The sequence below is a fragment of the Neofelis nebulosa genome, chromosome 7, assembly GCF_028018385.1.
Source record: "Neofelis nebulosa isolate mNeoNeb1 chromosome 7, mNeoNeb1.pri, whole genome shotgun sequence".
NCBI lineage: Eukaryota > Metazoa > Chordata > Mammalia > Carnivora > Felidae > Neofelis > Neofelis nebulosa.
This window is the reverse complement of record NC_080788.1, coordinates 146,003,743-146,030,103: the sequence shown is the minus strand read 5'-3', so window position 1 is coordinate 146,030,103 and position 26,361 is coordinate 146,003,743. Positions and strand designations below refer to the sequence as shown.

The 26,361-nt window shown below is 60.4% G+C and overlaps 1 protein-coding gene and 1 long non-coding RNA gene across 5 annotated transcripts; one reads left to right on the top strand and one right to left on the bottom strand.

Moving 5' to 3' along the window:
* Positions 1-4,511: 4,511 nt before the first annotated feature.
* TNFAIP2 (TNF alpha induced protein 2) lies at positions 4,512-17,720 on the bottom strand. Of its 3 annotated transcripts, none has more exons than XM_058740362.1 (12): positions 17,571-17,720; positions 14,307-14,673; positions 13,449-14,088; positions 11,377-11,491; positions 11,090-11,212; positions 10,793-10,893; positions 10,194-10,292; positions 9,546-9,666; positions 8,597-8,719; positions 8,203-8,358; positions 7,896-8,017; positions 4,512-5,963 (listed from the first exon to the last, which is right to left on the bottom strand). In XM_058740362.1, the coding sequence occupies exons 2-12, from the start codon at positions 14,656-14,658 to the stop codon at positions 5,822-5,824; spliced, it is 2,094 nt and encodes a 697-aa protein (XP_058596345.1). In that variant the 5' UTR covers positions 14,659-14,673; positions 17,571-17,720; the 3' UTR covers positions 4,512-5,821. The 3 variants fall into 3 exon arrangements, 2 of the variants coding, with proteins under 2 accessions (XP_058596345.1, XP_058596346.1); XM_058740363.1 differs by lacking the exon at positions 17,571-17,720 and adding an exon at positions 17,072-17,494; XR_009264833.1 differs by lacking the exon at positions 4,512-5,963 and having other exon boundaries at positions 8,203-8,426.
* A 17-nt stretch (positions 17,721-17,737) lies between these two features.
* On the top strand, positions 17,738-22,666 carry LOC131517783 (uncharacterized). Of its 2 annotated transcripts, none has more exons than XR_009264834.1 (4): positions 17,738-18,204; positions 18,526-18,707; positions 19,517-21,894; positions 22,275-22,666. It is a non-coding gene; the product is annotated as an uncharacterized LOC131517783 (long non-coding RNA). The 2 variants fall into 2 exon arrangements; XR_009264835.1 differs by having other exon boundaries at positions 17,744-18,204; positions 19,517-20,450; positions 21,771-22,666.
* Positions 22,667-26,361: the final 3,695 nt, after the last annotated feature.

Here is a 26,361-nt window from a genome sequence, read left to right as displayed (position 1 = left end):
GGAAGGCCCGTCGGAGGGCAAAGCCAGGGAGTCTAGGGCTGCGGAGGAGACCGGCCCTCATCTCCTGCCCCTCCTCTTCTGAGTGATGTCGCCAACGGTGGCCGTCCTGTCCCTGGGCCCACCACCGAGTGTGTCTGGCAACTGACTTGTCCTCTTAGTTCACGGCGTGTGGGTCTGGAGTTGCTGACCCAAGGAACACGCGTGAGAAGCCCGTCACCATTCGGTCCCGCACGCCTGGTCCGTCTGACCCGTAACTGGAGGAGCCTGGGAGACCTGAGGACGGCCGGAGCCTGAGTTTCACGAGGGGGAGTGTAGTACTTGTAGTCACAACACAGATTGGAGGAGATGCCACCACGTGCTCCAGTCCCTCCCATCAGAAGGGCACCTAGTCCTTCCCTTGAATCTGGACCTGGTCGAGTGATTGGCTTTGACCACGGGGGGCATGAGCAAACGTGACACGAGCAGAAGCTGGAAACGCACTTGTGCACCCAGGCTCGTCTTCACTTGCTACTAGAACCTTCTGGCGGTCTGTGAACAAGCCCAGGTTAGCCTCCCGGGCTAGTTGCCCCTGACAAACCCCAGGCCCTCAGGGTGTCTCTGCAGGGACAGTAACTGTCCTTAGGGAGCACCGGCCACCTGACTCCCCTGCAGTCCTCAGGTCCACTGTCAGCACCACCCACAAGAAGGCACTGCTCCTTCCACAGGCTCAGCCTTCCAGCCCGAGCTCTGGCGTCGTGATCCGTCACAAGCCCAATGTGTCTGCTCAGCTGAGGACTGTCTACTGCCCTAGGGTGAGGGACAGACGCCGGGGGGGCTAAAGCTGATCGCGCCCCCTGCCGCTGGCAAGCTTGCGGGCTCCCCTGTCCTCCCCGCCGCTGTCCTCTGCTCACCGCTGGGTCCCTCTGTGGCACCCTCAGAGGACAGCAGCCCCCGCCCATTATCCCTTCCGTGATTTCGTCAATGTTCTTGGGGGCTTCTGTACCCGCCGGTTGCCTCTTGTTCCTTGAGCCCTCGACACCGCCAGTGTCAGCCACACTCTCTCAGGGTCATGCTCCCGGGGGCGTCCTCACCAGCAACACTGCCACGACCTCAATTGTAAGGGTCCTCCTCTGTGACCGGAGAGCCCTCTTCCCATCACTCCCTTCCTCCTGTGACTTCACCCCAGCCCTTGGCTCCACCCCCCTCTGACCCAGCCTGATATCACAGCCCCTCCCACTTTCCCCCAGCCCCCAGGTCCAAGGCCATGACCTCCCCAGGGAGCCCTCCTCAATGCCACAGCTGTGCTCATCCCCTGGTGCGACCATCTGACCAAAGCCCTGTTCTCAGTTAAATCCAACTCTGGGACTCCGGGTGGGCACCTGAGTACTGAACTTGGCTGGAGGAGGTCTCAGGCTGCTGCTGAACACACTTCAGAGGACACTTGACATTGCTGGACAGCCTTACACCTGAGACCCCAGGTCTCATTTAGTCTCCCCTCAAACCTCCAGCCATGCTGGCTTGCGTTTCTCAGTTAAATGTCATATTATAACATGTTGATGTGTAACACGTTCATGTGGTTCAGTAATAAAAATTTTAAACAGGATATACAGTGAAATGTCTGCTTCCCCATCTCCCTCCCCATCACCTTCCTGCCTCCTGCTCTCCCCTCCCCGTTTCCGGTGTGCAGACACACACCTGTGTGCTCACACACTCACAAGTAACCACTCTCATTAGTTCCTGGCGTATTCCTCCAGCCTGCCTCAATGCACACGTAGGCAAATGCAAAAGAATATAATACATATGCATATGTATATGCATATGCATATACGTATGGTAGGTCGATATAAGATTCTATAGATATCTTTTCCCACGTTTGTTTATTTGGAGGTAACATACCACAAATTGTTATGCAGTGTGCTTTTTTTCTCCTTGACATTATATATTGGAACAGTTCCACATCAGGACAGAGAGAACTTCCTTTTTATGGCTGTATAGTACTCCATTGTTTGGTGCACTGCAATTATCTGCCTGGGGTTACTGATGGACATGTAGGGAGTTTCCAACATGGATAAGATACATTCCTGGAAGGGGGTGCCCGGGTGGCTCAGTGTGTTGGGCAACCAACTCTTGAGATCGGCTCGGGTCAAGATCCTAGGGATCGAGCCCCACGGTGGGCTCCTCACTGAGCATGGAGCCTGCTTGGGATTCTGTCTCTTTCTCTCTCTCTCTGCCCCTCCCCCCCTTTATCTTTCTCTCTCTCTCTTAAAAAAAAAAAAAGCTACATTGCTGGAAGGGGAATGATTGGTTCAGAGAGTTTTTGTTGACTTGACTGATATTCTCAAATGGCCCTCCATGAGGGTGTCAAATCGTCCTCCCTGAGTAGGGGGTGAGAGCACCTGATGGCTGTCGGCCTCGCATGCTTTCGACAATCTTATGAGACGTACTCTTTCTGCAGACCTCTCAAACTTAACCCCCCAGATGTCTCTCCTGGGGCCTCCCCACTCTCCCCTTCAGACCTTCCTCATTTGGGAGGTGGCACCATGGTCCATATGTCAGAGTCAGTGTCTTTTCATCGGTTCGGGGACTTGCTCTTCTCACACGCCACCCCAGAGCCAGCCCTGTCTCCCTTCACACTGCAGCCCTCACTGACAACATCATCTCTCCCCCAGGCAACCCCACACCCCTTAAGGGGTCTCCTGGCCTCCCCTCGGCCCTCCAGTGTCCATGCAGCAGCCAGAGAGGTCTTTCTAAGTCCTACATCACATCAGTCCCAACTGCCTCTTCAAAACCCTCAGTGCTTTCCTCATGCAGCTGGAGTGAACCCCAACTCCCAGGCCCAGCTAAGGTTCTCGGACCCTCGCCTGCCTCTCCGGGGGGATCCGCTCCACCTCCTACCTTCACCACCCAACCCTGGAGCTCCTCCTAGAACTGGAACCCTGCCAGCACCCCGCTCCCACCCCCACCCCACGTCCTTTGCCGGGCTGCTTCCCCTCCCCTGCACTGCTCTGTCGAGGACTGTGTAAGTGGCCTTGCCAAGTTTGGGGTCCCAAACCAAGTATCGCCTCCTGCGTGAGCACTCCCCCCCGCCCGCTTTAATCTCTACTGAGTCACTCCCACCCATCACCCCACTGTACTTGGACCTGAACTGTTTATTTACTGGCTCTGTGTTTCTCGTGGGCCTCAGGGAATGTCAGCCCTTCTGGGCGGCCTTGGCCAGCTCTCCCCGCTGCTCCGCCCCCAGCAGGGATGGGGGAGGGGTGGAGGGCCCCATCAATGCTGTGCCCCTCACTCCCCGTTCACACGAGACCCCATGTCCATGTACAGCTGAGAGCAGGTGGCCACAGAAGGCCCCCTGTCCAGGCCGCCCCTCTGTGCCCTGAGCCTGGTGACTCACTCCACCACTAGGGTCAAATTCTTCCCTTAAGGGGATTTTCCTGCGGGATGGGGAAGTTCCTGAAGTGGAACCCTTGGTGGTAGCCAGGGCCAGCGACTTGGTCCCTTCCCCACCCCTTGTGCCTCTTCTTCCTCATTCCTCCTGGAGTTCTGCTTCCTGGAGGCGGGGGGGGGGGGTGCAGGGGCGCATTGGGGCGGGGCGGGTAGCTCCGTGTTGAGGACCCCCACCCATCCCAGCCGCAGCCTGGGCTTTTAGGTCCATCAGGTCGGCCTGGCCCAAGGGATTTGACGTTTCCAGCTTGTCCCGGGTGCCGGTGCCATAGCTCCCTGCAGGCCCTATCCAGCGCTGGTCCCAGGACCCCCTGCCCCCCTCCCACCCCGTGCTCTATGGGAGCAGCAAGGTTCCAACCCACCCTCGACCTGCGTGGCGTGGACCTGCGGCCCCAGCTCTGGGGAGTAGGATGTCCAGGGGCCACTGTCCCCCTCTCTCCTTGCTCCCCACTGAGAGTCTGGCTCCATCCCATCCCATTCCCACCTCCACAGGCCCCTCTCCCCTCCTCTGGAATTCACCCAAGGGGCCCCAGACTCCACACATGGCTCCCTTGGGGACCCCCCCCCCCCCTCAGCTATGTGGAATGGAGGGGATCCTGGTCCCAGGGACTCTGCCCCTCCCCAAATCCTGGGCCAGGTGAACTGGTATTCAGGTGAGCTGGGGCCATCTCTGAAGGTAGATTGTGGGGCTCCACTGATCACAGCTGCAGCTTTGTGAGATCGGTTCCAGAAATATAAGGGTGAGTCCCCACAGGGGCCTACAGGCGGGGCTGACATGACTGTCTGGGGTCCACTGCCTACCCCTGCATCCTCAGAAGGACAGTGGGGAGGTCAAACTGGCTTATGGTCCACTATTTACAGGTAAGGAAACTGAGGCACGAGAGAGTGAAGTGCCTGGTCATGCCCCACAGGCAGACCCTTCCAAAGCTCATGCTTATGGGTGAGAAGGGGGAGGGGCGCTGTAGGATCGGACACATTGGGGGTCTGACCCAGAGCCTGGGAGACGGGCTTTTCCCAGGCCCCCGGAGGCTAAGAAAGCCATTGCTGCCCCTCATTCCTGCTCCCCAAATAAATCACTCCAAGCCACGTTTGAAATCAGTTTTTTATATTAAGCTATAAAAATCCGGACCATGTCCTGAGTACATACATACAAAAGCAGTACTATCAAAAATAATATTAATGACATTATTAACACACACTAACTCCTACAAATGTACAAAGGCCTTTGTGCACCATTTACACAGGCCAGCTCCTGGCCACAGTACCTGGAAAGAGGGGACAAACCTCAGCTCAGTACTGTCAGAGGCACGCGGCTGAGGCGTGCCTAAGTCTGAACTGCACTGGCTGAGCTGGAGGGCCTTGTGGGTGGGCAGAGGCCTGGGGGGGGGGGTGGGGGTGGTGACAGAGGGGTAGGATAAGGTGCCCTACAGGGCAGGGATGCATGAAGGCTGCAGTGGGCAAAATAGTGCCCCCCCCACCCCAGAGATGCCCACGTCCTGACTCCTGGAGCTGTGATTATGTCAGGGTCCACGGCCAAGGGACCTGACATAATTAAGGAATTATGGCTGCTAATCAGCTAACCTTAAAATGGGGATGATCCCAGATTATCTAGGTGGGCCAAAGGTAATCAAAAGGGTCCTTAAAGCTGGAAGACAGGAGCAGAGGCAGGAGAGAAGGTCTCAGGTCTGTGATGTGAAAAAGGTTTGACTGGCCACTGCTGGCTTTCAAGATGGAAGGCAGCCACGGGCCACGATATTCAGGCAGCCTCTAAAAACTGGGAAAAGCAACGAAATCCCTTCCAGAGCCTCCAGAAGGAGCCCGCCCTGCTGAGATCTTGGTTGTAGCCCATGAGACCTGTGTCAGACTTCTAACCTCCGGAACTGAAGGATAAGTTCCAACTGAAACTGCCACGTTTGTGGAAATGTGTTCCAGCAGCAACAGGGACACTGATACAGAGGCCAAGGGGTCAGAGGTCAGGCTTGCCCTGTCCAGACCTCAAGCTGACTTCCAGGAGGACCCATGGAGGCACCCCTGTCAGTGCATGGAGGACCCAGGAGGCTGAGGCCCCGGATAAGAGTTCATTTTTGCCTCCTTGCCTTTCCAATTCTGCCTTCGAGTCCATAGACGTGCTGAGCCCAGCTCCATGCAGCTCCCCACACTGGGTGTCCCACCCCCAGCTGGACCAGTAAACAAATCGGGGCCTATCCAATTCTAGCTGCCCAGGGGTTTGTGCCTTAGCCAAGGCTGGGCAGAAGCAGCAGCAGTAGGCCGGAAGCCTGTCGAGGGGCCAAGAAGCGGGGGCTGGTCTGAACAGCCCCCAAGTGGGTGGCTGCCCACCAAGGGGGGTGGTGCCCGATGCTCACTGTATGCTCACAAGCAGGTCAGGTGGCAGGAAAAGCTAACCAACTTTTATAAGCGAAAATAGGGACTTGAAGGGCTCATGTGTCCCCGTGCTGACGTCCAGGATGCTTCGGATGCTCTTGACCTCACTGCTCGATAGGTTTCCCTTGATGGCCAAGATGGCACTCAAGTGGCCTTTGCTGGCAAGGAAAGCATCCTGTCAGTCCAGTCTAGTCACCAACACCCCTGCTCACCCCTCTTTCCAGCTCCCCAGACACCTGGCCCAAGCCACAGGGCCCCGCAGCCAAGCCCCTGCCCATGAGGGGGACTCACTTGATCCTTTGCCCGCTGTACTCCAGGACCCTGGACACCTGTCCTTCCCTGGAGCGCACCGAACCCCTGCCCACCTCAGACCTCTGCACTGGCTGTTCCTCCTGAAATATTCTTCCCCACACTCTGGAGGTGAGCGGCTCCTTCTTACTCTTCGGGTCTCAGCTAAAATGTCACCTCCCCCAAGATTTCCCATCTCTAAAGTCAGCACCTCCTGTCATTCACAACCTTGCTTAAACAATCCTTACAGCTCGTAAGTTTATTTCTGTGCCTGATCACTTCATTATGACTAACTCTCATCACGCTGCAACCTACACGAGGGAGGACTGAGACTGTTCTGTCTTCTACTTCATTGCAGAAGTAACGCATATACCTAGAACAGAGTTTGGCACTAAGCAGGACACCACTCAATAATGGGTAGATGGAGGGAGCAAGGGAGGATGGATGGGTAGATGGATGGACATGTGGGTGGGTGGGTAGATGGATAGATGGATGGATGGGGGACAGGTGGGTAGATGGATGAGGGGATGGATGGATGAGGGGATGGGTAAGTGGGTTGGTGAGTGGACAGATGGGTAGACAGATAAATAGATGGATAGGCAGATCAGTGAATGGATGGATGAGTAGACGGATGGATGACTAGGTAGGTGAATGGATAAATGGATGAATGAGTGGGTGGGGAGGTAGATGGATTGTTGGATAGGTAGACAGGTGAGTGATCAAATGGATGGATACCTTGATGGATGAGTAGATGAGTATATTGGTGTTTGTATGGGTGGGTGGATGGACGGGTAAGTGGATGAGTGGATGGATAGGTAGGTAAGGGGGTAGATGGATGGGATGAATGGATGCATGGGTAGACGTAGACGGGTAGATGAATAGGTAGCTAAATGGATGGATGGATGAATGAGTAGGTGGAAGGTTAGACAGTTGGAGATAGGTAGAAGGGTGGATGAGCAGATGGCTGGATAGCTACACAGATGGGTAAATGAGTAGACATGTAGATGGGTGTTTGGATGGATGGATGGATGGATGGATGGATGGATGGATGGATAATTGATTGGTTGGATGACTGGATGGATGGATGGATGGGTGGATGGGTTGATGAGTGAATGGATAAATGGATGGATGGATGGATGGATGGATGAGTGTATAGATAAGTAGACAGGTAGGTGGATGGATGGAGTGGATCAGCCAGAGACTAGACTAGGCTGGACTAGGCTAAGCACTCCAACTCAAGACTGTGCAAACTTTCTCTGTCATGTCAGAGGACTCAGCCTAGAGAAAAAACTGCCCTAGTTCACCAGACCTTCAGGCAGTGGGGGGCTGCACCTCCACTCTGAGGATCCCTAGGATGACCTCAGCGGTGGACCCCAGCTTCACTCCTGACTTGCCATGGCCTCTAGCAGGTCCCTAGTCTCTCTGGTCTCCGTTTCCCCTCTGAGGGCAGTATCATATTAGGCTAGAACCATGGACTGTGGAGCCAGACTACCTGGCTTTGCCATCTTGGCTTTACCACTGACCAGCTGTGTCACCTTAGACAAGTTCCTTAAGCTCTCCAGACCTCACCAGCATCATAAGGTGGTCAGTGAGCTTCAGACGCATGAGCTTCTGTAAAGGTCCTCGCAGCGTCAGGCACACAGTCAGCCCTCTGCACAGGCTAACTGCTGGGACTGCATCCTCAAGGCCAGTATCTGAGCTCTACCAGCCCTGCAGGGACCCACTCCGGCCCTACCAGGCTCCGACCGGGTCCAGCAGGGCCATGCTGACTGCCCGGGTCCCGTGGCGCCCCTGTTTCTCACCTGAAGTCAGGGTACCAGGTCGCATAAGTGGCCACCTCAATCTTGATGGCACTGGGGTCTTGCAGGCGAATGATCTCGGCAAGCTTGGGGAGGGCGTGATGCAGCCAGGTCGCTGGGGAGCCCTGCAGGCACAGGTGTGGTTGGAGGTAGGCTGCCCCTTCCCCAAAAGGCACCCAAGGGCTCAGAGAAGTTCAGGTCAGAACCGATCGGGTTTGGAGTGGCCTGGGGTCGTGCCTGGCCCTGAACGGACTTGGGGGGAGGGGCCGCCCACCCCAGTGGCGCTTGGGAAGGGTAGACAGGAGCTTACGTTCTGAGTGCAGAAACGCTGGATGAGCTCGGCATTGGCCAGGATGTGACCCGCCAGTTGCTGCTGCTGCTCCGCGGACTTGAGGACCAGGCTCCGCTTGCTGAGGCGGACGATGTACTCCTTCACCAGGTGCAGGTGTACAACCTCCATGAGCTCCTGGGAGGCGAGTGGGCGGGGACGCGTGAGCCATCACCGGTGGGGAGCTCACCACCTTCCCTCGAAGCCTTGAAGCCAGGAGTCCGGGGAGGGGCAGAGGCCAAGCAAAAGAGTGGTACGTGTGCATGTGTGTGTGTGCATGTGTTTTCTGAGTACGTGTGTGCATGACAGCGTGTGTCCAGACTGTCCCTCCCGCCCCTCCCCGCCGGGCCCAGCCATCAGCCCGGCACCTCCTCACCTCCCGGAAACAGTCGTGCAGTTCTGAAAACTCAGGCAGCCTCTCGCCCACGGTGGAGATGATTTCCTCCAGGGTCTGCGCGGGGGCGGCCCAGCGGGTCTGTGTAAACCTCTTAAACAGCGGCTGTGACAGGAGAGAGGCAGGATGTCTGGTCACGCCCTACAGAGGAAGGGCCACCAGCCGCAGACACACGCACGTGGACACACAGGGCCCAGTGCAGGGGCAAGGGGGTCTCGAGGACTCCCCAGGGAACTCAAGTCCCCGTTCACAGACGGGAAGTGGAGACAGGGTCCGTGTACCCTTCTCCAAGGTCATCCAGCTGCAGCTCTGGAGCCAGGACAACCATCTGTCTGCCTTGGGGCCTTTTCCACCGCCCCCTCTGAAATAAATAAATTCCTGCATAAACAAGGGTTTGTGCTTGGCTGAGCCTCTAAAGACCTGTGCCAAGTCACCCAGGGTCACTGCCCGGCCTTCACCACTGGCTGGCCACTCACGGCCGCCTGTCCTGAGCAGCCTGTCCCTCTGCTATGGGAGCCAAGGGCTTTCTGTGTATTTTTTGGCCCAGAACAGATGAGGCAGTGGCCATCAAAGGCTCTGGGCATCACAGCTGGGAGTCGGGCATGGGGACACGGCATGGGCAGGTGGGTCTGGGGGAGCTGGAGAAAAAGCGTGCAGGCTCAGGACGGGGTCTTGATGTGGGGAGGGGCACTAAAGCTTTTCTGCGTGCTCCCAGCCCTGGGCAACCCCTCTGAGACCAAGCCCGGGCTGAAGTGGTGGGGACGAGGTCAAAGTCCTCCATGGCCCCCATCGCCTGGGCAGCATGGGCCTCAAAGCTGGCCGCACAAGTGCCAGGCACTGGCTTCTGCCCTTCCTCCCCTCCCGGGCCCCCTCCGTGCCCCCCTCCAATGCTAAGCTCAGCGTGCATCCCAGGGCGGGGGGCTCCCTCTACCTTCAGGTCCCCGAACAGGCTCTGGAGCAGGGTGTCAAAGCCATGACTCTTGAGCTCACTCAGGGGGCCCAGCAGGTGGCCGGGGAGGTCTTGTGTCTGCCATTTCTGCTGCATGGCTGTCCTGGAAGGACGTGGATGGAGGCAGGGAGGTCAACCTACAGCCCCATACCCAGAGAGCCCAATGCCCTCGGCAAATCTTCCTAAACCACCTTTTCACTTTAGAACCTTCCGTGACTCCCCATTCCCTGTGGAAGCAAGTCCAAGTCAACCCATCTCTGCGCCCCAGGCAGCACCCAGCCCTTCTCAGCCCCTGGAAACACCTGCACCACATGCTCTTAACCCACATCTGCTTCACAGATGTAACCACTGCGCCTACTTCACAAGGGTGTCATGAGAATAAAATAAGAAATAAATCCTCCGCAGGAGTGCTGGCCCACCAGCACTTGATAAACGTTGCTGCCGCTGCCCCTACAGACCCCGATCAACTCACAGGCCATGCTCGTTCGAATTCCACATCTTCGCTTATGCTGCACCCTCCACCCCCTCCCGAACCCTGCAACTCCTCTCCCCCTTCCAGCTGCCCTTCCCTCCAGTAGGCTGGCAGGCCCAGTGATTCCCGCTCCCACAAACCCCTCCTAGCGCCCTTACCGGAAGGACAGGCAGTTGTTGATATTGGCAATGACATTGGCCCTGTAATTTCTCAGCTGCTTGCCTCTCTCCAGAAATTCATCAAAGGCTCGCTGGTAGCTGTTGAAACCGGAAGGGGCACATGCCGGACCCGCACAAACACCGGGACAATAGCAGCCTCCGGCCAGCCCAGCAGCCTCCCTGGGTCTACAGAGTGCTTTTCCGGTTGACAGGCTCCCTGCAGTCCAGGGAGGGGCTGCTGGCCCCCGAGCATCACGCAAGGGGCTTCACACGCTAAAGCCAGTGGGGTCAAGGCTCCCGCTGCCCCCACTCCTCCCCCCAGATCCCTCTATAGCTGGAGGACTGGAGAGGGGGTGAGGGGTGGGGAGCAGCCAAGAGAAATGCAGGGCTGGAGACCCGGCGCGCCACCAGAAAGGAGGCCAGCAGCCTCATGGTGGGGGGGGGGTCCTCTTTGCAGCTGGAGGCTGCAGTGCTGAGAGCTTCTTGCTAAGTGGGAGGGGGTGGGTGGTCAGATCACCTGAGGCACTCAGGGGTCCCGGGGGAGGTGTGGGGGCAGAAAGGACTCCTGCCCCCCCCCCCCCCCCGCCCCGCACACTCACCTCCTCAGGAATGTGGCCAGCTCCAGGAGCAGCATCTGCTTTATCTGCGTGCCCAGGTCAAGGGTGATGCTCTCGGCCTTGGCCTGGCCCTGGGAGACGATCTGCAGGGGTGAGGGGAGAGCTGAGCGAGAGCCCACCTGGACCAGGACCGGGGAACATGCGGGAACAAGGGGCGGGTGGTGCTCGGAGTGGACACGTGCGTGTGCACACGCAGGGATCCCATGGGTGTGGGCCCCGCACGGCGCACAGCTTCTTGCACGCAGCCTGTACGAGAGCACGAGGGGCCGGCTGTGCTACCTGGATGATGTCAATGGCCAGCTCACTGTGGCAGTGGCTGTCCAGCCTCTGGGGAGCCACATCCCGGGCCCAGCGCTGACACTCTAGCTCCAGGGCACGGGCCATCAACTCCTTCACACTGGTCTGTGGGGAGGAGAGGCAGGTTAGGGTAGCACGGAGCCCATCGCCCTGCCCACGTGGAAGAGTCCCTGTCAAGCTCCTTGCCTGCGTCCCGTCTCCGAGCCTCCCCTAGCTTCCTTCCTGCCCCCCCCTCCCCTCGCCGCCCCCCGCCCTGGCGCTGGACTCACCATCTCATTGGACAGGAACGTGGCCTCCAGCAGCCGGATCTGCCTGGGGGGCAGGAGGCTCCCAAGCCTGAGTCTCTGCAGCTCCCCGGCCAGCTTCGGACTGTTGATGATGTCACTGCAGGCAAAGGGGGGCTAGCATGAGGAAGCCTGCACCCCCTCGGCGCCTCGCCTGAGCGAGAGCCCGCCTTCGCAGCCTCAGTCCCTGGCGGGCACAGAACTCGATCACCCTCCCCCATCCCTGCTTCTCCGTCTCTGTCTGCCCAGTTTGGCTCAGGTCAGAAGCCCGCCTGATGCCCGGCCTCTACCAGCTATCCCCCGGGTCATGGCAGAGGTGTCCTCTCCAGCCTCCTGGCTCCCACCCTCGTCCCCAGCAATCCCTCCTCCAGCCGGCAGGCGAAACTGCCTCTCGAACCCAACTCCGGCCTCCTCCCTGCCACAAGGCCTCCGTCTCATACAGATAAAACCCGGCTCCTTTGGTGGCAGCTGTGAGACAAGCCACTCGCTCTCGGCCTCACCCCGACCTCATCCCCTCACTGCTGGCCTCAGGCATCCTGCCAGCCCTATTCCACCACCCCCAGGTTGGCCCTGCTGCCCCCGGAGGGTGGGTCAGTCCCGGCCGGAAGGGCTGCCCCACCCCAGCTACTCCACTCATTCTGTGGCGCCTGTGTGGGACCCCGGGTCCCCAGGGACTGCCCAGCCCTGGCACTTCCTCAGAGGCCTTTGTCCGCCTGGACACTTGCCCCTCTCCCCTGTCTGGATGTGGCTGCGTCCCTCTGTTGTTCCCTGCATTCTGGCCACTCTGACCACAAAGGCCCCGACGGCACCTCCTGAGACTCCCTCTCCCCACGGCTCCACTCAGCTGGCCTCACTTTCCTGCTGTGCTGACCCCACTGGGCCCCAGGCCAAAAGCCCTGAGGTCACTGGGACAGGAAGGCTGAGATGCAAGTGCCCAGCGTTTCCTGGTGAGTTAGGATAAGCAAGAAGAAACTGGCTCACGACCGGCCTGTCTCTCCCACAGCTCCTGCCCTATGCCAATCTCCCTGCACCCTGCTGCTTCGCCCACTGCCCCCGCAGGGCCCTTCCTCTCGCCCCCCGCTGGAGGCCGACCCACCAGCACCAGCTGAGACCCCTGGCCACCCAGATTTATCTCGGAGACCCTCAGACACTGCTCACGCTGTCTATACCTCCAGGCTTCCTGCAGGCTTCACACTGGGGACCCTGCCCCCATAGGGTCAGCCCCCATAGGAGCCCCCGGCATTCCGTGCCCTGGACCTTTCCACATGGCGCCGCCAGTCTTTCCTCACCCTGCTTCTACAAATGACAGATGCGCTCAGGGCCCCGTGGAGTCTGGGTCAATCAGAGGAGACCCGAGACACCCCGAGGCACTCTGTTAGCAGAGCCAGCCCCCCACCCAGAGATCCCTGGGCCTCAGTGGCCAGAACCCAGCTCTGCAGTGGGCTCACAGGGTGACCTGGCTCTATGGCCACACAGCCCTGCTGCACCCCTGGGAGTGCCCCGTAGCCTGCCCGGTAAATCCAAACACTGGCAAGCTCTGCACAGCTGCCAGAGCGTGTCAGGGCTCAGCCTCTGGGCGGTGGAAGATGACTCCTTTTGCAGGGACATCATTCTCCAGTTTCTTCCAGGCCTGCCGTGTCCCCTCCCCTGCCTGCCTCTCTTACTTCCGGCCACGGGCAGAATTTGGTTCCCCCTCCCTTCCCTCCTCTTCCTCCTCCTCCACCACCTCCTGGACGGCTTCCTCAAGTGACTCAGGCTGGTCAGGGCCCCTGCTCCTGGTTCCCACGGTCCCTGGTCTCCTCTGCCACCGCCCTCCCTGCCCTGGATGGTCACCACCTGGCTCCCTCCTCAGGATGGGAGCTCAGGAACGAATGACGAAGTCCCTGCCGTTCTCGGCGGCTCAGTTTCCCCACCTGTGGAAGGTGGCTGAAGCCAGGAAACGAAGGGTTCCGAGTGCAAAGCAGACCCAGCACGGGCCCTGCTCCTTTGAGTCTCTGGGGCCAGACAGACGGCAGAGACTCGCCGAGCACCGCTCCCAGCGCGGCCTCCTCACTCACTTGGGGTAGAGGTTCTGCACCCAGACCAGCAGCATGTAGGTGTCGCGCTCGCACAGCTCGAACTGCGCCATGGCCGCCAGCTGGGCCGCGAAGTGCCGGTGGTAGCTCTCGGCGTAGGCGGCCACCACGTCCAGCTCGGCGGGGAACAGCGGCTTCAGTCGCTCCACCACGGCCTCCAGGTCCTCCTTCATGGTGCGGCCCATGTGCAGAAAGGTGCGCTCGGCCTCCGAGAGGCCCTCGGCGCCCGCGGCCGGCCGGCGGCCCAGGCGCTCCTCGGCCGCCTCCTCCACGCCGCGCCGCCACAGCTGCAGCCAGCGCCGGGGCCGCGCGGCCACCAGCGCCCCGGAGCCCCCGGCCGCCGCCGCCGCCGCCGCCCGGCGGTCCTCGCGCTCCTGCTCCGTCAGCACCGCCAGCGCCTGGCGCAGCCGCTCGGGCGCCACGTCCAGCGGCCGCAGCAGCAGGCCGAGCACCTGGTGGCGCAGCAGCGCGTACAGCGCCTCCACCTTGCTCTGGCGCCGCACCAGCTCCTCCGCGCTCTCGCCGCCCGCCGCCGCCGCCGCCTGCAGCTCGCGCTCCAGCACCAGCAGCGGCCGCGCCGCCTCCAGCCGCCCGCGCTCCAGGTCCGCCTTGAGCTCCTCCGCTGCGGGGCCGGGGACACGCCGTCAGCGGGCGCCCGGGAGGGGGCGTCGCGCGCCCCGGCCCGGGCGGAAGCGGGTCGGCCTCCTCCCGGCGCGGCGGGGGCCAAGCCCGTCTCTCCCGCGCTCGCGCCCCGCTCGCCGGGATGCGCCCCAGCCCTGCCCGGGGCGCCCCCGCCGGCTCCGATCCCGGGTACCCACGCCGCCCGGGGCCCCGGCCTACCTGTGGGCAGCGGGCCACTCAGCTCAGGCTGGGACTCGGGCTGGCCCTCTGGCTGTGCCGAGCTGGGCTGACCCTTCTTCTTCCTTCCTTTGGTGAAGACGCTGAACACGTTGGCCAGTCCTTTTGGCCTCTTCTTCTTCTTCTTCTTGGTAGCCTCTTCCTCATCCCTGTCCGGGGCTCCCTTGGCCTCCTGGGGTGGCACCAGGTCCTCAGAAGAGGCCTCCGACATGGAGGCCTCTGATTCCACCTCTGAGGTGGGGGACAACTTCTGGGAGCTTGTGGGGAGGTCGGGAACCCCTGGGACAGTCTGCTGGCCGGGTAGGCCTTGGAAGAAGGTCATCATCTTCAGCATCACCCCGACTCGGGCCTGCAGATGGGCAACAGGCAAGGGGAGAGGGAAGGTAAGAGCGGCTGCAGCAGACAGGCCCCGGCACACATCCGCAGGGGCAGCCATGAGCCTGCTTGGCCTGTTTTCACCGTGTGACCTTCCGGGTCTGGTGATCCCGGCCCAGAGCGGCACGAACAATTCAGCTCCCTCCCCGGACACCAGTTTCTCAGCACCTATGGTTTCTCTTCCAGTACTGCCCAGTCCCTCCCGAGATCACCAGAGGCAGGGAGGAATCTGGGCGTGCCAGGTGTCCCAGGCAGAGGGGGCCTTCGCTTCATTTCGGCGAATCCTCCTGGGCCAGGAGAAAGGACCGGAGGGTGCGAGTGCCATCCTGCATCCCGTGAGACCCCGGGACAGGAGGCAGAGCCCGGGCTGCTGCGCCTCTGCACAGAGCAAGAACTGAGGTCCACAAGGGTCACGGCACCAGCGGCCGCTCCATCTTGCCTGGTTCTTCTTGTCTGTGTGGAGTCCCAGAGGGATGCTCTGAGCAGAAACATGGCTGCTGCTCCTGCTGGGACCATGAGGGGAGCAGAGCCCCACCCGCCATCCTGGCTTTGGGGCTCAGGTCTGGAAAGCGTAGCGCCCCTCAAACTTCCAGGGGTGGGAAGGGACCTCAGAGAGGCTTTCACACGCCAGCAGAGGCCAGGGGCCCGACGAGGCACCGAGCTATCTGAGGTCACCCAGCAACTCAGACCAGAAGCCAGGCTTCCTGGCTCTTGCTTTACCCCGCCGGTCCCAAATTCGGTGACATTGTCACCACAAAAGCCTCCACTTCCCACGCCCTCCCCAGGTGCCCATCCCTCCTCTTCCTCATTCCCTTAAAGGAGGGGATTTATTGTCCTCATCACACAGAACTGAATCGGGGAAATGTGCCTGCGGTCAACAGCCTGGGCCTGGAACTCAGATCACCTGGTGCTGCGTTCTCCTGCCTCCCTGTCCCCCGCCGCCTCGCAGGCTGCATTCAGAGAGGCAGGACCCCCTTGCGCCCAGCACCCCCCCCCCCCCAGCACCCAGCACCGTAACCATTATCAGAGCAAGGCCAGTGGAGGGGAACATGGCTGAGCCCAGGAGAGGGGAGCAAGGCAGGGCTGGGAATGGGGAGCAGATAGGATCAGGCCTCCCTGATGACTGGGGCAATCCACCACCCTGGTGCCTGCCCCGCCACCCAAGAGCAAACACGACAAGTTGTGACTCATGGAACATGGTGACTTTGATTCACCTCTGCGGCAACTCTGCAAGGCAGATAGGATGATCCATCATCCAGGAGAAATTGAGGCAAGGAGGGAGATGCCTTGCCTCAAGCCCATAGCAGGCATGGATCAGGGCTGTCAGACCCTTTTCACAGCCCCTGCTACATCCCCACCAGCCCAACTACCCCCCGTCCCCACATCCCTCCAGGGCCTCAGCACAAACCCCTGAGTTTGGCCAGAGCCGCTTGGGGGGGCAGATGGCCTGAGTTTCTCCCAAGTGGCTTCACCAAGTGCCCTCAGCAGAGTCCAACACCGCTGGACCTCAGCTGTCTCCCTGTGCCATTTGGGCTGAGGGTTCCGCTCCAGGACCAAGCAGGGGGTGTTCCGGGGAGCCCCAAAGCCAAGGTGCCAAGGCTGCCAGGCTCTCCCGCCCTTCCCACCCACTGCCCCAGCCCTCTCCCAATCTGTCCTGTTGTCACACTGCACACCCACAGGAGCTGGTCTGGCCAGCAGGCCGGGGCTACTGGGCACCACCCTGAGTGGCCAGGCCCCACTTCTCCCCTCCCTTCCTTGTCCCACACCTCCTCGGTCCCCACACATGCTAGGCTCTATCTGACCTCCAGATCTGGCTCCTGCGGGTCCCCACACGACATCGCTGCCTCCTTGCCTCTATGACACAAAATCTTTCTCACACCTTGAGAAAGCAGCAGCCCCCTTGGCTCGGTCCCGGGACTTGATTTTCAGAGGCGGCTGGTGCAGTGGAAAGTTAATGGGCTAGGGGATCAGCTGCACCACTCACTAGCATGTGGGCAATAACTCCCTTCCTTCATCGGCCTCAGTTTCCCCATCTGTGAAATGACGATGACGACCCCCACCTCACAGGGCTGCTGAAGGAAGTGGCAAAACCCCACCGCCGTGTGCTGGCCCCCAGCCAGCCTTGGTAAGGAAGGGGCAGTTGTCGTGTGTCCCCTTGTCTGTCAAGCCAACCTCAGCATTGGGGTAGAGCGGAGGAGGGCAGGAAAGGCGTCCCTTCAAGCCTGGGCTCTAGGCTAGGCACGCTGACACAAGGGACCGGCTCAGTCACATCATGTGACCACAGCCTGTGGCCCAGCAGCACCCTCCTCCCCCCCCCCCCCCCCACCATCCCGGCCTCCCAGCTTCTTCTCAGGCACCGCACACCCCTTTACCTCCTTTCTGGGTCAGGGCTGAGGCCCACAGTTTCTCACAGCCTCTGTCCCTGGCTCCTCTGTGCTGGCCCAGAGACGGAGGGCACAGCCATCCCCCCAAGTGAGGACACCCAGAACCCGGCAGGCAGAGTGACTTGGCCTAGGTCACACAAGCCAGCCAGCCCCACCGCCTTCAGCCTCCCTACTGCAGAAGGACCAGAGACCCCTGCGCCTTGCCCCCACACTCCTCCCCCCTGCCTCTTGCAGGACGGAGCTCTTGGCTGGGGGCACCAAATCCGGGCCCCGTGCACCCTGACGCGCCGCCGCTCAACGCAGGGGCCTCAGTTTCCCTAGAAGTGGGGCGCCAGAGGCCTGGGGCCCTCGGAGCCTTCTGCCCCCTCGGTCCGCACGTGCCCAGGCCGCTCCGTCGGGGGGATCGGCCGGGAACCCGGGGCGGAGGCGGGCGGGCAGCCGCGCGGAGCGGCGGGGGACAGACGCTGCGCGGGTGGAGGTCACTTACTGTGTCCGGGCCGGGCCGCCGCTGTCCCCGCAGAGCCCGGCGCCGCCTGAAATAGTCGCAGACCCCGCCCCCGCCCCCGCCCGCCCTCCTGCCCCGCCCGCGGCAGGCGCGGAAATCCCGCGGGCGGGGGCCGGGCCCGAGTGTCCCCGAGTCCCGAGTCGCGCGCGCCCCGCCGAGGGGAGTGGGGGCGGCACTGCTTGGCACCAGCCCGGACGGGGTGGTGGGGCTGGCCGGGCGTCGCCGCGGCTTGGGGGCGCGGGAACCGCACCCTGGGCGGACGGGGACCCGCCAGGCGCTGGCATTGTCCGACCACGGCTTCTGATTGGCCGGCTGGAAGGGGCTCGGGACCTCTGTCCCGCGTCACAGAGCCAGCACCCGCCCCGGCTCCCGAGCTCTCTCCCCGCGGGGTCCCGGGGACCGTCCCACCCTGACTCCCTGGGCCGCGCGAGGGTTGCCCCCTCTGGGGCGTCCCCGCTCCGGGTATCCGGGAGGCAGGGGGGCGGCGCTGCTGGAGGAGGCGGGGAGGGGAAGGGGGCCGCAGGGCTGGCCAGCTACTGACACAGCGCACCGTGCTGGGGGCTTGGCATCCGCTCGTTCACAAGCCTGGCTCAAAAGGGGGTAACGGCTCAGAAAGGTGACGTGACCTCCGAGTCGCCCGAGGTTGCACACCGTGCTGCCGGACTCCCGCGGGGGCACTTTCCCTTTCTGGGATTGGGGTGGGGCCGGGACGTCTTCCGAGGCACCAGGCCCAGACCCCTGCAGCTCAGGCTTGATCCTCACGCAGTGCAGCCTTGTCCTTACCGGCCTTGGGCAGGGCAGGCCCCTTTCTGGGCCTCAGTTTCCTCATCCAAACCCAGTTTCTCCCTCTCTCTGGGTCTGGGGGAGCGGGGGGGGGGGCGTTGCTGGTGAAGAGCAACGATTAGCGCCTCACCCCCTTCCCCATTTCTTGTTTTAGGAATTCTTGGCTTCTGGAAAGAGTGGTGTCATTGAGGAATTCCCCAGCTGGGCACCGGCTTCCCTTTTACTTCTTGCTAGAGCCTCTGCCCCTTCCAACCTTTTGTTTGCCTCTGCCCTTGGTCTCTCTCCCCCAATGTGTGGATTCCTGCTCCCCGTACCAGCTGGGCAAAGATCTCTGAGGTCAGGGAGTAAGTGGGGTAGAGGGGAGCTGGGGGTGCCCTTTGCACTAAGAACTTCCTCTTCCTCCTTGGGAGTGGTGGTCAAGTACCAGGCTTGGGCTTGGCTATAGATCCTGTCCCTGGGGGGCACTTGTGGGGGGACCTCAGGAAATGGCAGTAAGACGGATTCCACACTCTCTTTCCCTAAGTCCCAGGTTGCGGGGGCGGGGGGGGGGGGGCGGTGACCATTGCAGAGGAGCAACAGAGCCACAGTGCCCCGGGGCTGGGAGGGTCATTCCATTTCCTCCCTAGTGAACAGACTATGGGGATGAAAGTCCACTCCCCCAAGTTCATCCAGCCAGACAGGGGCCAGGAGGGTGGGAGCCAAGGGGTCCTGGCTCATTGCCTCCTGTGGCCACATTGTGCAATCCCCACACTTTCCTGCCAGCCCTCCTCTCCTCTCCTCTCCCCAAACAGATTGGGAAATCACTGGAGAATCTGAAGTTTTCTGGGTCATTGTGGGTGTGTGTCCGGGGGAGGGGGTTGTCAGGCCCACACACCCCACCACCCATCAGAGCCCCAGATCCTGATCAGCAGAGACAGGACGGACACTTCACAGAGCAGGTGCTGGGCGGCCAACTTCATCCCTGGATGCCCAGGCTGCCTGGGCTCCCTCTCCATGGCCTCACCCTGGGCAGCAGCCAAGAGTTGGGAAAAGTTGCCTTCTCCTTTGTGGTCGTACCACTCACTTCCCCTTTCCCTGAGTTGAGATAGGAGGTCAAGTGCTTCCTACACGGAGCCCCCAACACAAGGGAAATCCTCTGAAAACAGGGCTGCATAGACGGCCAGGGGACGACAGCCAGTGGGGCAGGTGCTGCTTTTATCCCGTCTGGAGAGATGAGGAAACCTCCCCAAGAGGCCAGACACTTCCAGAGAAGGCCAGCCAAGGATTCCACCCTCAGCAGGAAATGAGCATCAGATGCTGGTTGGGGGTGTTCCTGCCAGCTGCTGTCCCAGTGGCCACCTCCCTGAGGGATGGGTAGGGGAGAGCAGACCAGCTCCACCCGGAAGAGAGGGGTGGACAGCAGGCAGAGCAGAGTGGCATCAGACCCCTCCAGCCCAGCCCGGAAGTCAAGTGTATCAGCTCCCGGCCAGCAGTAGCGGTCAGCTCCTCACCGGCAGCCCAGGGCTCAGAAGCCCGGGACAAAGTGAGTCGGCCTCCCTTCCCTCTGCTCAGAAATGACAGCTGGTTGGTTTTTAAAGTTGTGATGAAGTACGCATAACGTAATTTCCCATTTTGACCATCTTAAGTATACGGTTCGGTGGTGTGTACATTATTATGCAATATTATTATTACTTCACCACCATCCCTCTCCAGAACATTTTTCACCTTGCAAGAATGAAATTCTGTACTTATTAAACGTTAACTCCCCGTTTCTTCTTCCCCGAGCCCCTGGCAACCACTGTTCCATTTTCTCTTTGTAAACTGGACTATTCCAAGCACCTCATAGAAGTGGAATCATAACAGCATTACTCCTTTTGTAACTGGCTTATGTCACTCAGCACGATGCCCCCAAGGGTCACCCATGTTGTAGCTGAGTCAGACTCTCCTTCCTTTTTCCAACTGAATATTTCATTGTTTATGCAACACGGCCTGTCAGTGGACGCTTGGATTGCTGCTACCCTGTGGCCGTCGTGAGTGATGCTGCTTTGAACGTGGGTGTGCAAATACCTGTTTGAGACCCTGCTTTCAATTCTGAGGGTGGTCAGTTGACGTGTGTTGGCCTCCACAGGTGCCGAGCTCTGTTCTAAGTGCTTTACGCGCATTAGCAGACACTCCTTCATTATCCCCTTTTCACAGACGAGGGAAACAGAGGCACAGATAGGTCCAGTCATGTGCAGAAGGAGGGTGCAGCTTGGAGCAAGGGTCAGCAGGTGCAAAGGCCCAGGGAGGGGATCGCACAGGAATGAAGGGCTGGGCTTCACTGGGAAGACCGGCCAAAGTGCCTTGGTCGCAAGGGCAGTGTTGACCGTGTGGTGGACTCCCCAGGACTGCGTGTCTAGGGCATTCCAGGATGTCACTGAGCCCTTTCCCCATGGCACAGGCCACTTCCTTTTGCGAGACGACTATGCATTTACCACCGCCCTAAACCAGCTCTCCAGTCCTACTTCTCCCTGTCCGTCTCAGGCCATCACCCAACCTGGGACCCTTCCCTCATCCTGGGGACGCCCCACTCACCAACGGCACTGGGCAGAGCCATTGTATCCCCTGTTGACAGATGAGGACACTGAGTCTCAGAGTGTAAGTGGACACAGAGTTTGAGGCCTTGAGGCTGTGGTCCCTGCTGCCACTGACCTTTCCCAAAAGGGGAAGTCACTTGTTCAAGGGTATCTGAAGTTGCACCAGACCTCAGCTGGAGTCTGCTGACCTCCCCAGGGACCACGGGACGGCCAGGACAGCTGACCGGGAACCTCCCTCACAGGGCATGCCCGCCCTCGCGCGCACTCACCAGGCCAAATGTTTACCAATAGATAGTGCCCCTCCCATCACCCATGAAGCCTCTCCCCTCCCCCCTCCCCCAGAGGAAGCCGGCAGCACAATCCCTTCAGCGTCTGCCTGATGGAGAAACTGAGGCAGGGGAAATGGCTCCTGCAGCTGTTCCATGAGACTGGCCCACCTCAAGCCCAGCACTCTTCCAAGGAGTGCAGGGCAGTGCAAGTCAAGTTCAGCTCCTGTCTCTTCTGGCCTGGGGCTGCCCTGGGGCCCTTCTCCGAGTCCGTGGGATTTCCAGGAAAACGGCCAGGAGGCTTGCTCCCCCAAAGGCCCCACCAATGGCAGAGGCAAGTCGCATGGCAGGGGCTCTCTGGGAATCCCAGCACCACATGGGCCTGGCCAGGCAGGGACGACAGGGATGCTTCCCCGCAGCCTCTCAGGGCCTGGGTGCTGAGAACTCCCCCTCATCCGACAGGGCACGGGAAGCTGCGAGCTTCTGGATTTTGGAGAAGGAAGGCATGATGATGGGGATTTGGGCGCGAAGACCACCTGGCCCCTGGGGAGCTGCGTCACTCACATCTGTATTTTCAGACACGTGGCTCCATCCCTCAGGCCTCAGTCTTCCCTCCTGGAAGTGGAGGGGACACAAGCTCAGGAGGTTGCCAGGAAAGGCTTACGAGAGACGTGCGTGCAAAGAGCAGTAACGCTCCTCTTGGTGAGTGCAAGCCACAAGCCAGACTCTCATCCAGCACCATATTTGCGTTTTCTCATGTAACGCTTCCAATTTTACACCAGGAGATGGAACCCAGAGAGGGAGAGTAACTGGCTCAATGTCACACAGCCAAGAAGGTGCAGAGCTGGGGTCCCAGCCCGGGGTGTCTGAATCCAGAAGCTGACTCTTACCGCTGCCCCGAATCCACAGGAAGGGGGGAAGCCGTAAATCGCGGAGCACAGCCAGGCAGGCACCCAGTGGGTGCCCCAGAAACCGCGGGGCTTTTCATGACATTCCTCTTTTCCAACATCCTGAGATTCCATGATTTGAGGATTCTGGCAATCTGACGGTGTTAGGTTCTTCATCACTTGCTCTGTTTACAGGACTGCCCGCGTCCCCAACCGCCTCCAGCAAGAGGTTTCATGGATGCCTGACATTTCGTTATTCATGTATATTCCTCGGATGAGCATCGCTTTTTACAAAGGCCAGTATCCTGTGAGGATCCCCTGCTTGCTTCTGGGGAAGGATATAGGGGATGGGAATATGGAGACATCTCACCTTATAACCTTTTTGTACGTTTACAATTCTGAGCTATGTGGGGGCGCCTGGGTGGCTCCCTCAGTTAAGCATCTGACTCTTGATTGAAATCAAGATCATATCTCACAGTTTGTGAGTTCGAGCCCCGCGTCAGGGTTTGTGTGGACAGCACCGAGCCTGCTTGGGGTTCTCTCTCTCCCTCTCTCTCTCAAAATCAGTAAGTAAACATTAACAAAAATTCTGAGCTGTGTGATTGTGTCACTATCCAAAATATTATGAGAGTTAAAAATGAAAACATTTCACAAATAAATGTTAAAGGCCACTAACAGGTGGGGAGCTATACTGTGCAGAGTAGGGGAATCTCGAGAGGAGGAAAGTCTTTGCAATGGACCAGTCCAGGCCCCACGGGCCCCAGGAGAGGAGTGGACCCAGGGGTGGGCTTGACTTGTCTGGGGTTTAGTCCCCTCGAACCATTTCACCAGAGGAAGGCCTGGGGCGGGGCGGGGCGGGGCGGGGGGGGGAAGGGCTGAGACCCTGGCAGCACTTGCCCAGGGAAGCTCCCGGCACCGGGCACATCTCTCCCATAAGAGGGCCTGCACTGCCACCAGGGGGGCCTGGTCCTCCCAGACCCAGGCCTCTGTGGAGCTGGCCCTCATCAGCAGCATTCCTTACAGGCCCCTCAGCACCCAGTGCTCCACAGCCAGCAGGGGAAGGGCGGGCCCTGACCGGGAGAAGGGCCCCTCTGGCCTGCTGGAGTTCCCAAAGGGACTTGGTGGCAGCAAAGGAAGGAAGTGACAATGCGGCTGGAGGGTGACTCTGGGAACACTGCAGCCTCCTCTCCCCTCCCCTGAAGGGGTGGGGGCCCCGTAAGGACGGCCTGCTGAGGGTGCCGCCCTATGTACGGGGGCTCCATGTGGTCAGGGGCCAGGAAGGAAGGGGCTGGGGTCACCAGGCAAGCAAGGAAGAGAGAGAGAGGCTGTACGGGGACAGAGGCGACACACTGTCATTCACAGCGTGCCCGGATCTGAGGACAGTCTCATCTACTCCCGCCCTCCCTCACCTATGGGGTGCTGCAGATGAGGGCACAGAGCCTCAGGGAGGAGATGGCCCCGGGTTACCAGCGAGGAGGGCAGAGCCGAGACCCGAAAACACTGCTGCCTGGTATGGCCCCGTGGGCTTGTACGGCACAACACTCTCCAGGGGAGCTGGGCCCAGCCACGAGTCCCAGCAGGGAGAGGAGCCCACAGAAGGCACGAGTCCGAGGCTGAGCTAGGGCGAGGCTCCTAGGTGACACTCCAGTCCCCGTCTGTCACCCCAGGATTGTCCTGGGGCTAGCAGGACTCTCAGGCTGTGGCTCACCATGTCCTGGGACCTGGGCACTCTGCCTTGGGCAGGGTGGCCCTCCGCATATTCTCACTGCCCTCCTCAGGTTGGGCTGGGGTCCCCAAAACTTCTCAGAGCGAGCCTTGTTTCAAGAGCCCGCAGGCTCGGGGCCAGAGGCCAGAAGCAACCCCCAAGCCAGGAAGGAACCCCAAGAAACGTGAGCATTGAAGGAAGCCAAGCTGAGCTGGAGAGGAAAGAGAAGGGAGCTGTGCAGGAGAAAGAGGGTGGCCAGACAGGGACGGAACCAGGGATCGGCTGGGAGGGCCCAGGACCCGAGTTCTAGGGGCAGATCGGATGTCCTGCTCCACCTGGGGAGTGCAGACACGGGGCAAGGCCTCTCCGTCCCCAGGCACATTCCAGGAACACCCATGCGCACATGCTTCCTTGTCAGCCAGACAACCTGGCCTACAAGTCCGGAAGCTGCCCTCTGAGGGCCAGCCCCTCCCCCACACGTGGCCCGGACAACAGGATGGCCAACGAAATACTCCAGGCTCTCCGCAAGGCCTCATAAGACCTGGTGGGATGGGAGAGCCAGGGGGTCTGAGGCAGAATGGTCAATGGCCAGAGTCCGGTGCCCCTGGCCTGGCCCACCTCTGGGCCCCAACCGTCCTGACCACAGCCTCGGAGGAGCTGCTGTCCAGCCTCCTGTGCACCTCAGCTTGGCCTCGGGAAGCCAGCCCCTGCCTCCAGGCACTGCTGGGCTCACAGGAACACACACGAGGCACACATACCCGCCTGGGCATGAAGGTTCCTGCCAGGAAAATCTGATTTCCTGTCTCCAGGCCCAGACACACTCCGGAAGATGGCCCTGGGTCTCAGCCTGAATCCTTTCCACTGCAACAGGATGCTCCTGTCAGCGAGGGGCTCCCCCACTTTGGCGCCTCCTCCCAGCCTCCTCCTGGGCGCCTTCCCCACTCACCGACCCCACCGGCCTCAGGCTTCACTATCACTCAGAGGCCCCCACTCCTGCACCAGGGCCTTTTTAAGTTTTGCTTGCAGACCATGGCCCGGCCAGGCCCTGGGGATGGGATTACAAGAGAGCCAGGGATCTGGTTTTCTGGCTGGCTCGTATGTAACCCTTCCCAGCCTGGGGGACACAGACAGCACCCCCATTTCACAGCTAGGAAAACAGAGGCATGGAGAAGTAAAGGAATGTGCCTACGGTCTCATGACGGGAAAGTGGCAGGGCTGGGACTGCACCCTTCCCCACCTCTGCAGCCTGCCTTGGGAACCCAGCCCCAGGGCTCTCACCCTAGCCTGGGGCTCAGGGGAGCGGGGGGAAGGGGCAGGCGTGTTAGGGCTGGGGTCAGGGCAGGCAGGGGCTGCCGGTGGGGGGGCAGTTTCCGTGAGGAGACTGGGGCTCAAACATGGGGTATGGGCTCCCTAGGGAGAACCCGGCCAGGACCAAATCAAACCTTCTATGCCCCACCCCACCCAGCCTTGGACTCACCCAGGCCACTGATGGCTACTGAGGTCAAATGTGGAGTCTGGCTGGCCTGTCAGTCCCTGCCCTTCCTGGGGAAGGAGGTACCCCTCTGATACCTCCCTTCCTCCTGACTGTGAGGGTCTCAGGCTACCTGTGCTGGGGCCTGATGTGAAGCAACCTCTACCCTCTGCTGGCCTCAGTTTCCCCACAAAGGAAAGACACAGGACTGCTCGTCAGTGTCGACACTGGAACACACTGTCCCCATCTTTAGCCTGGAGCCCGGGAGCCCCAACCACTCCTGATCCTCACTCCTGCTCCTCCCACCCCACCCCACCCCTCTGCATTACCTGCTTAGGGAAGGCTGGACACCCAGGCCTCCTGCCCGCCCACCCCTGACCCCCGTGTATCCACAGAGGGGCTGCCCCTGGTACCTGCTCCCGCTCCCTTCAGCACCCCAACAAGACGCAGTTCTCCAGCCTTGGTGTAGGGATTGTGGCAGACCCACCCCTGGCTGTCCACAGTGTAGGGAGATGGGCCTGAAAGGAGCTAGGGGAGTCAGATCCCCCACTGGCCTGGCCCTGCAGCCTTTCAGAACTCTCGCCTTGTCCTTGGGAGGCTCAACTTCACTGGGTTCTTAGAACCTTGGCCCACCTGCAGTTCCTTGCTCCCCACCTCTGCCAAGGTCAAGGTCAGGCTCATGGGGGGCCTGCTGCGGAGGGATGGGCCAGGAAGGCACCTACCACTGTCTGCCTCAGCGTCTACCCCACCCCCTCCACACACACACACCATCTCAGCACTCAGCCTCCCTGGCAAGCTGGAGGCTGCCAATGCAAATGGGTTTCTCAGCACCCTTGCCAGAGGCTAGAGTCAAATTTCAGTGCCAGCTTTCCGGGAGAGAAGAACCAGGGGATGGGGGTGGATAACAGGTGCACAGTGGGGCAATCTCCTTGCAGCCCTGCCGGCCAAGCTGAGACCGGTAGGATCATGACCCCACCCCCCCACCACACACACACACACACACACACACACACACACACACACACACTCTCTCTCCAGGGCTGACACTTGCCCTGCACCAGTCCTACAGCTTTTGCTGCTGGGAAGTCCCTCTCACATCTAACCCA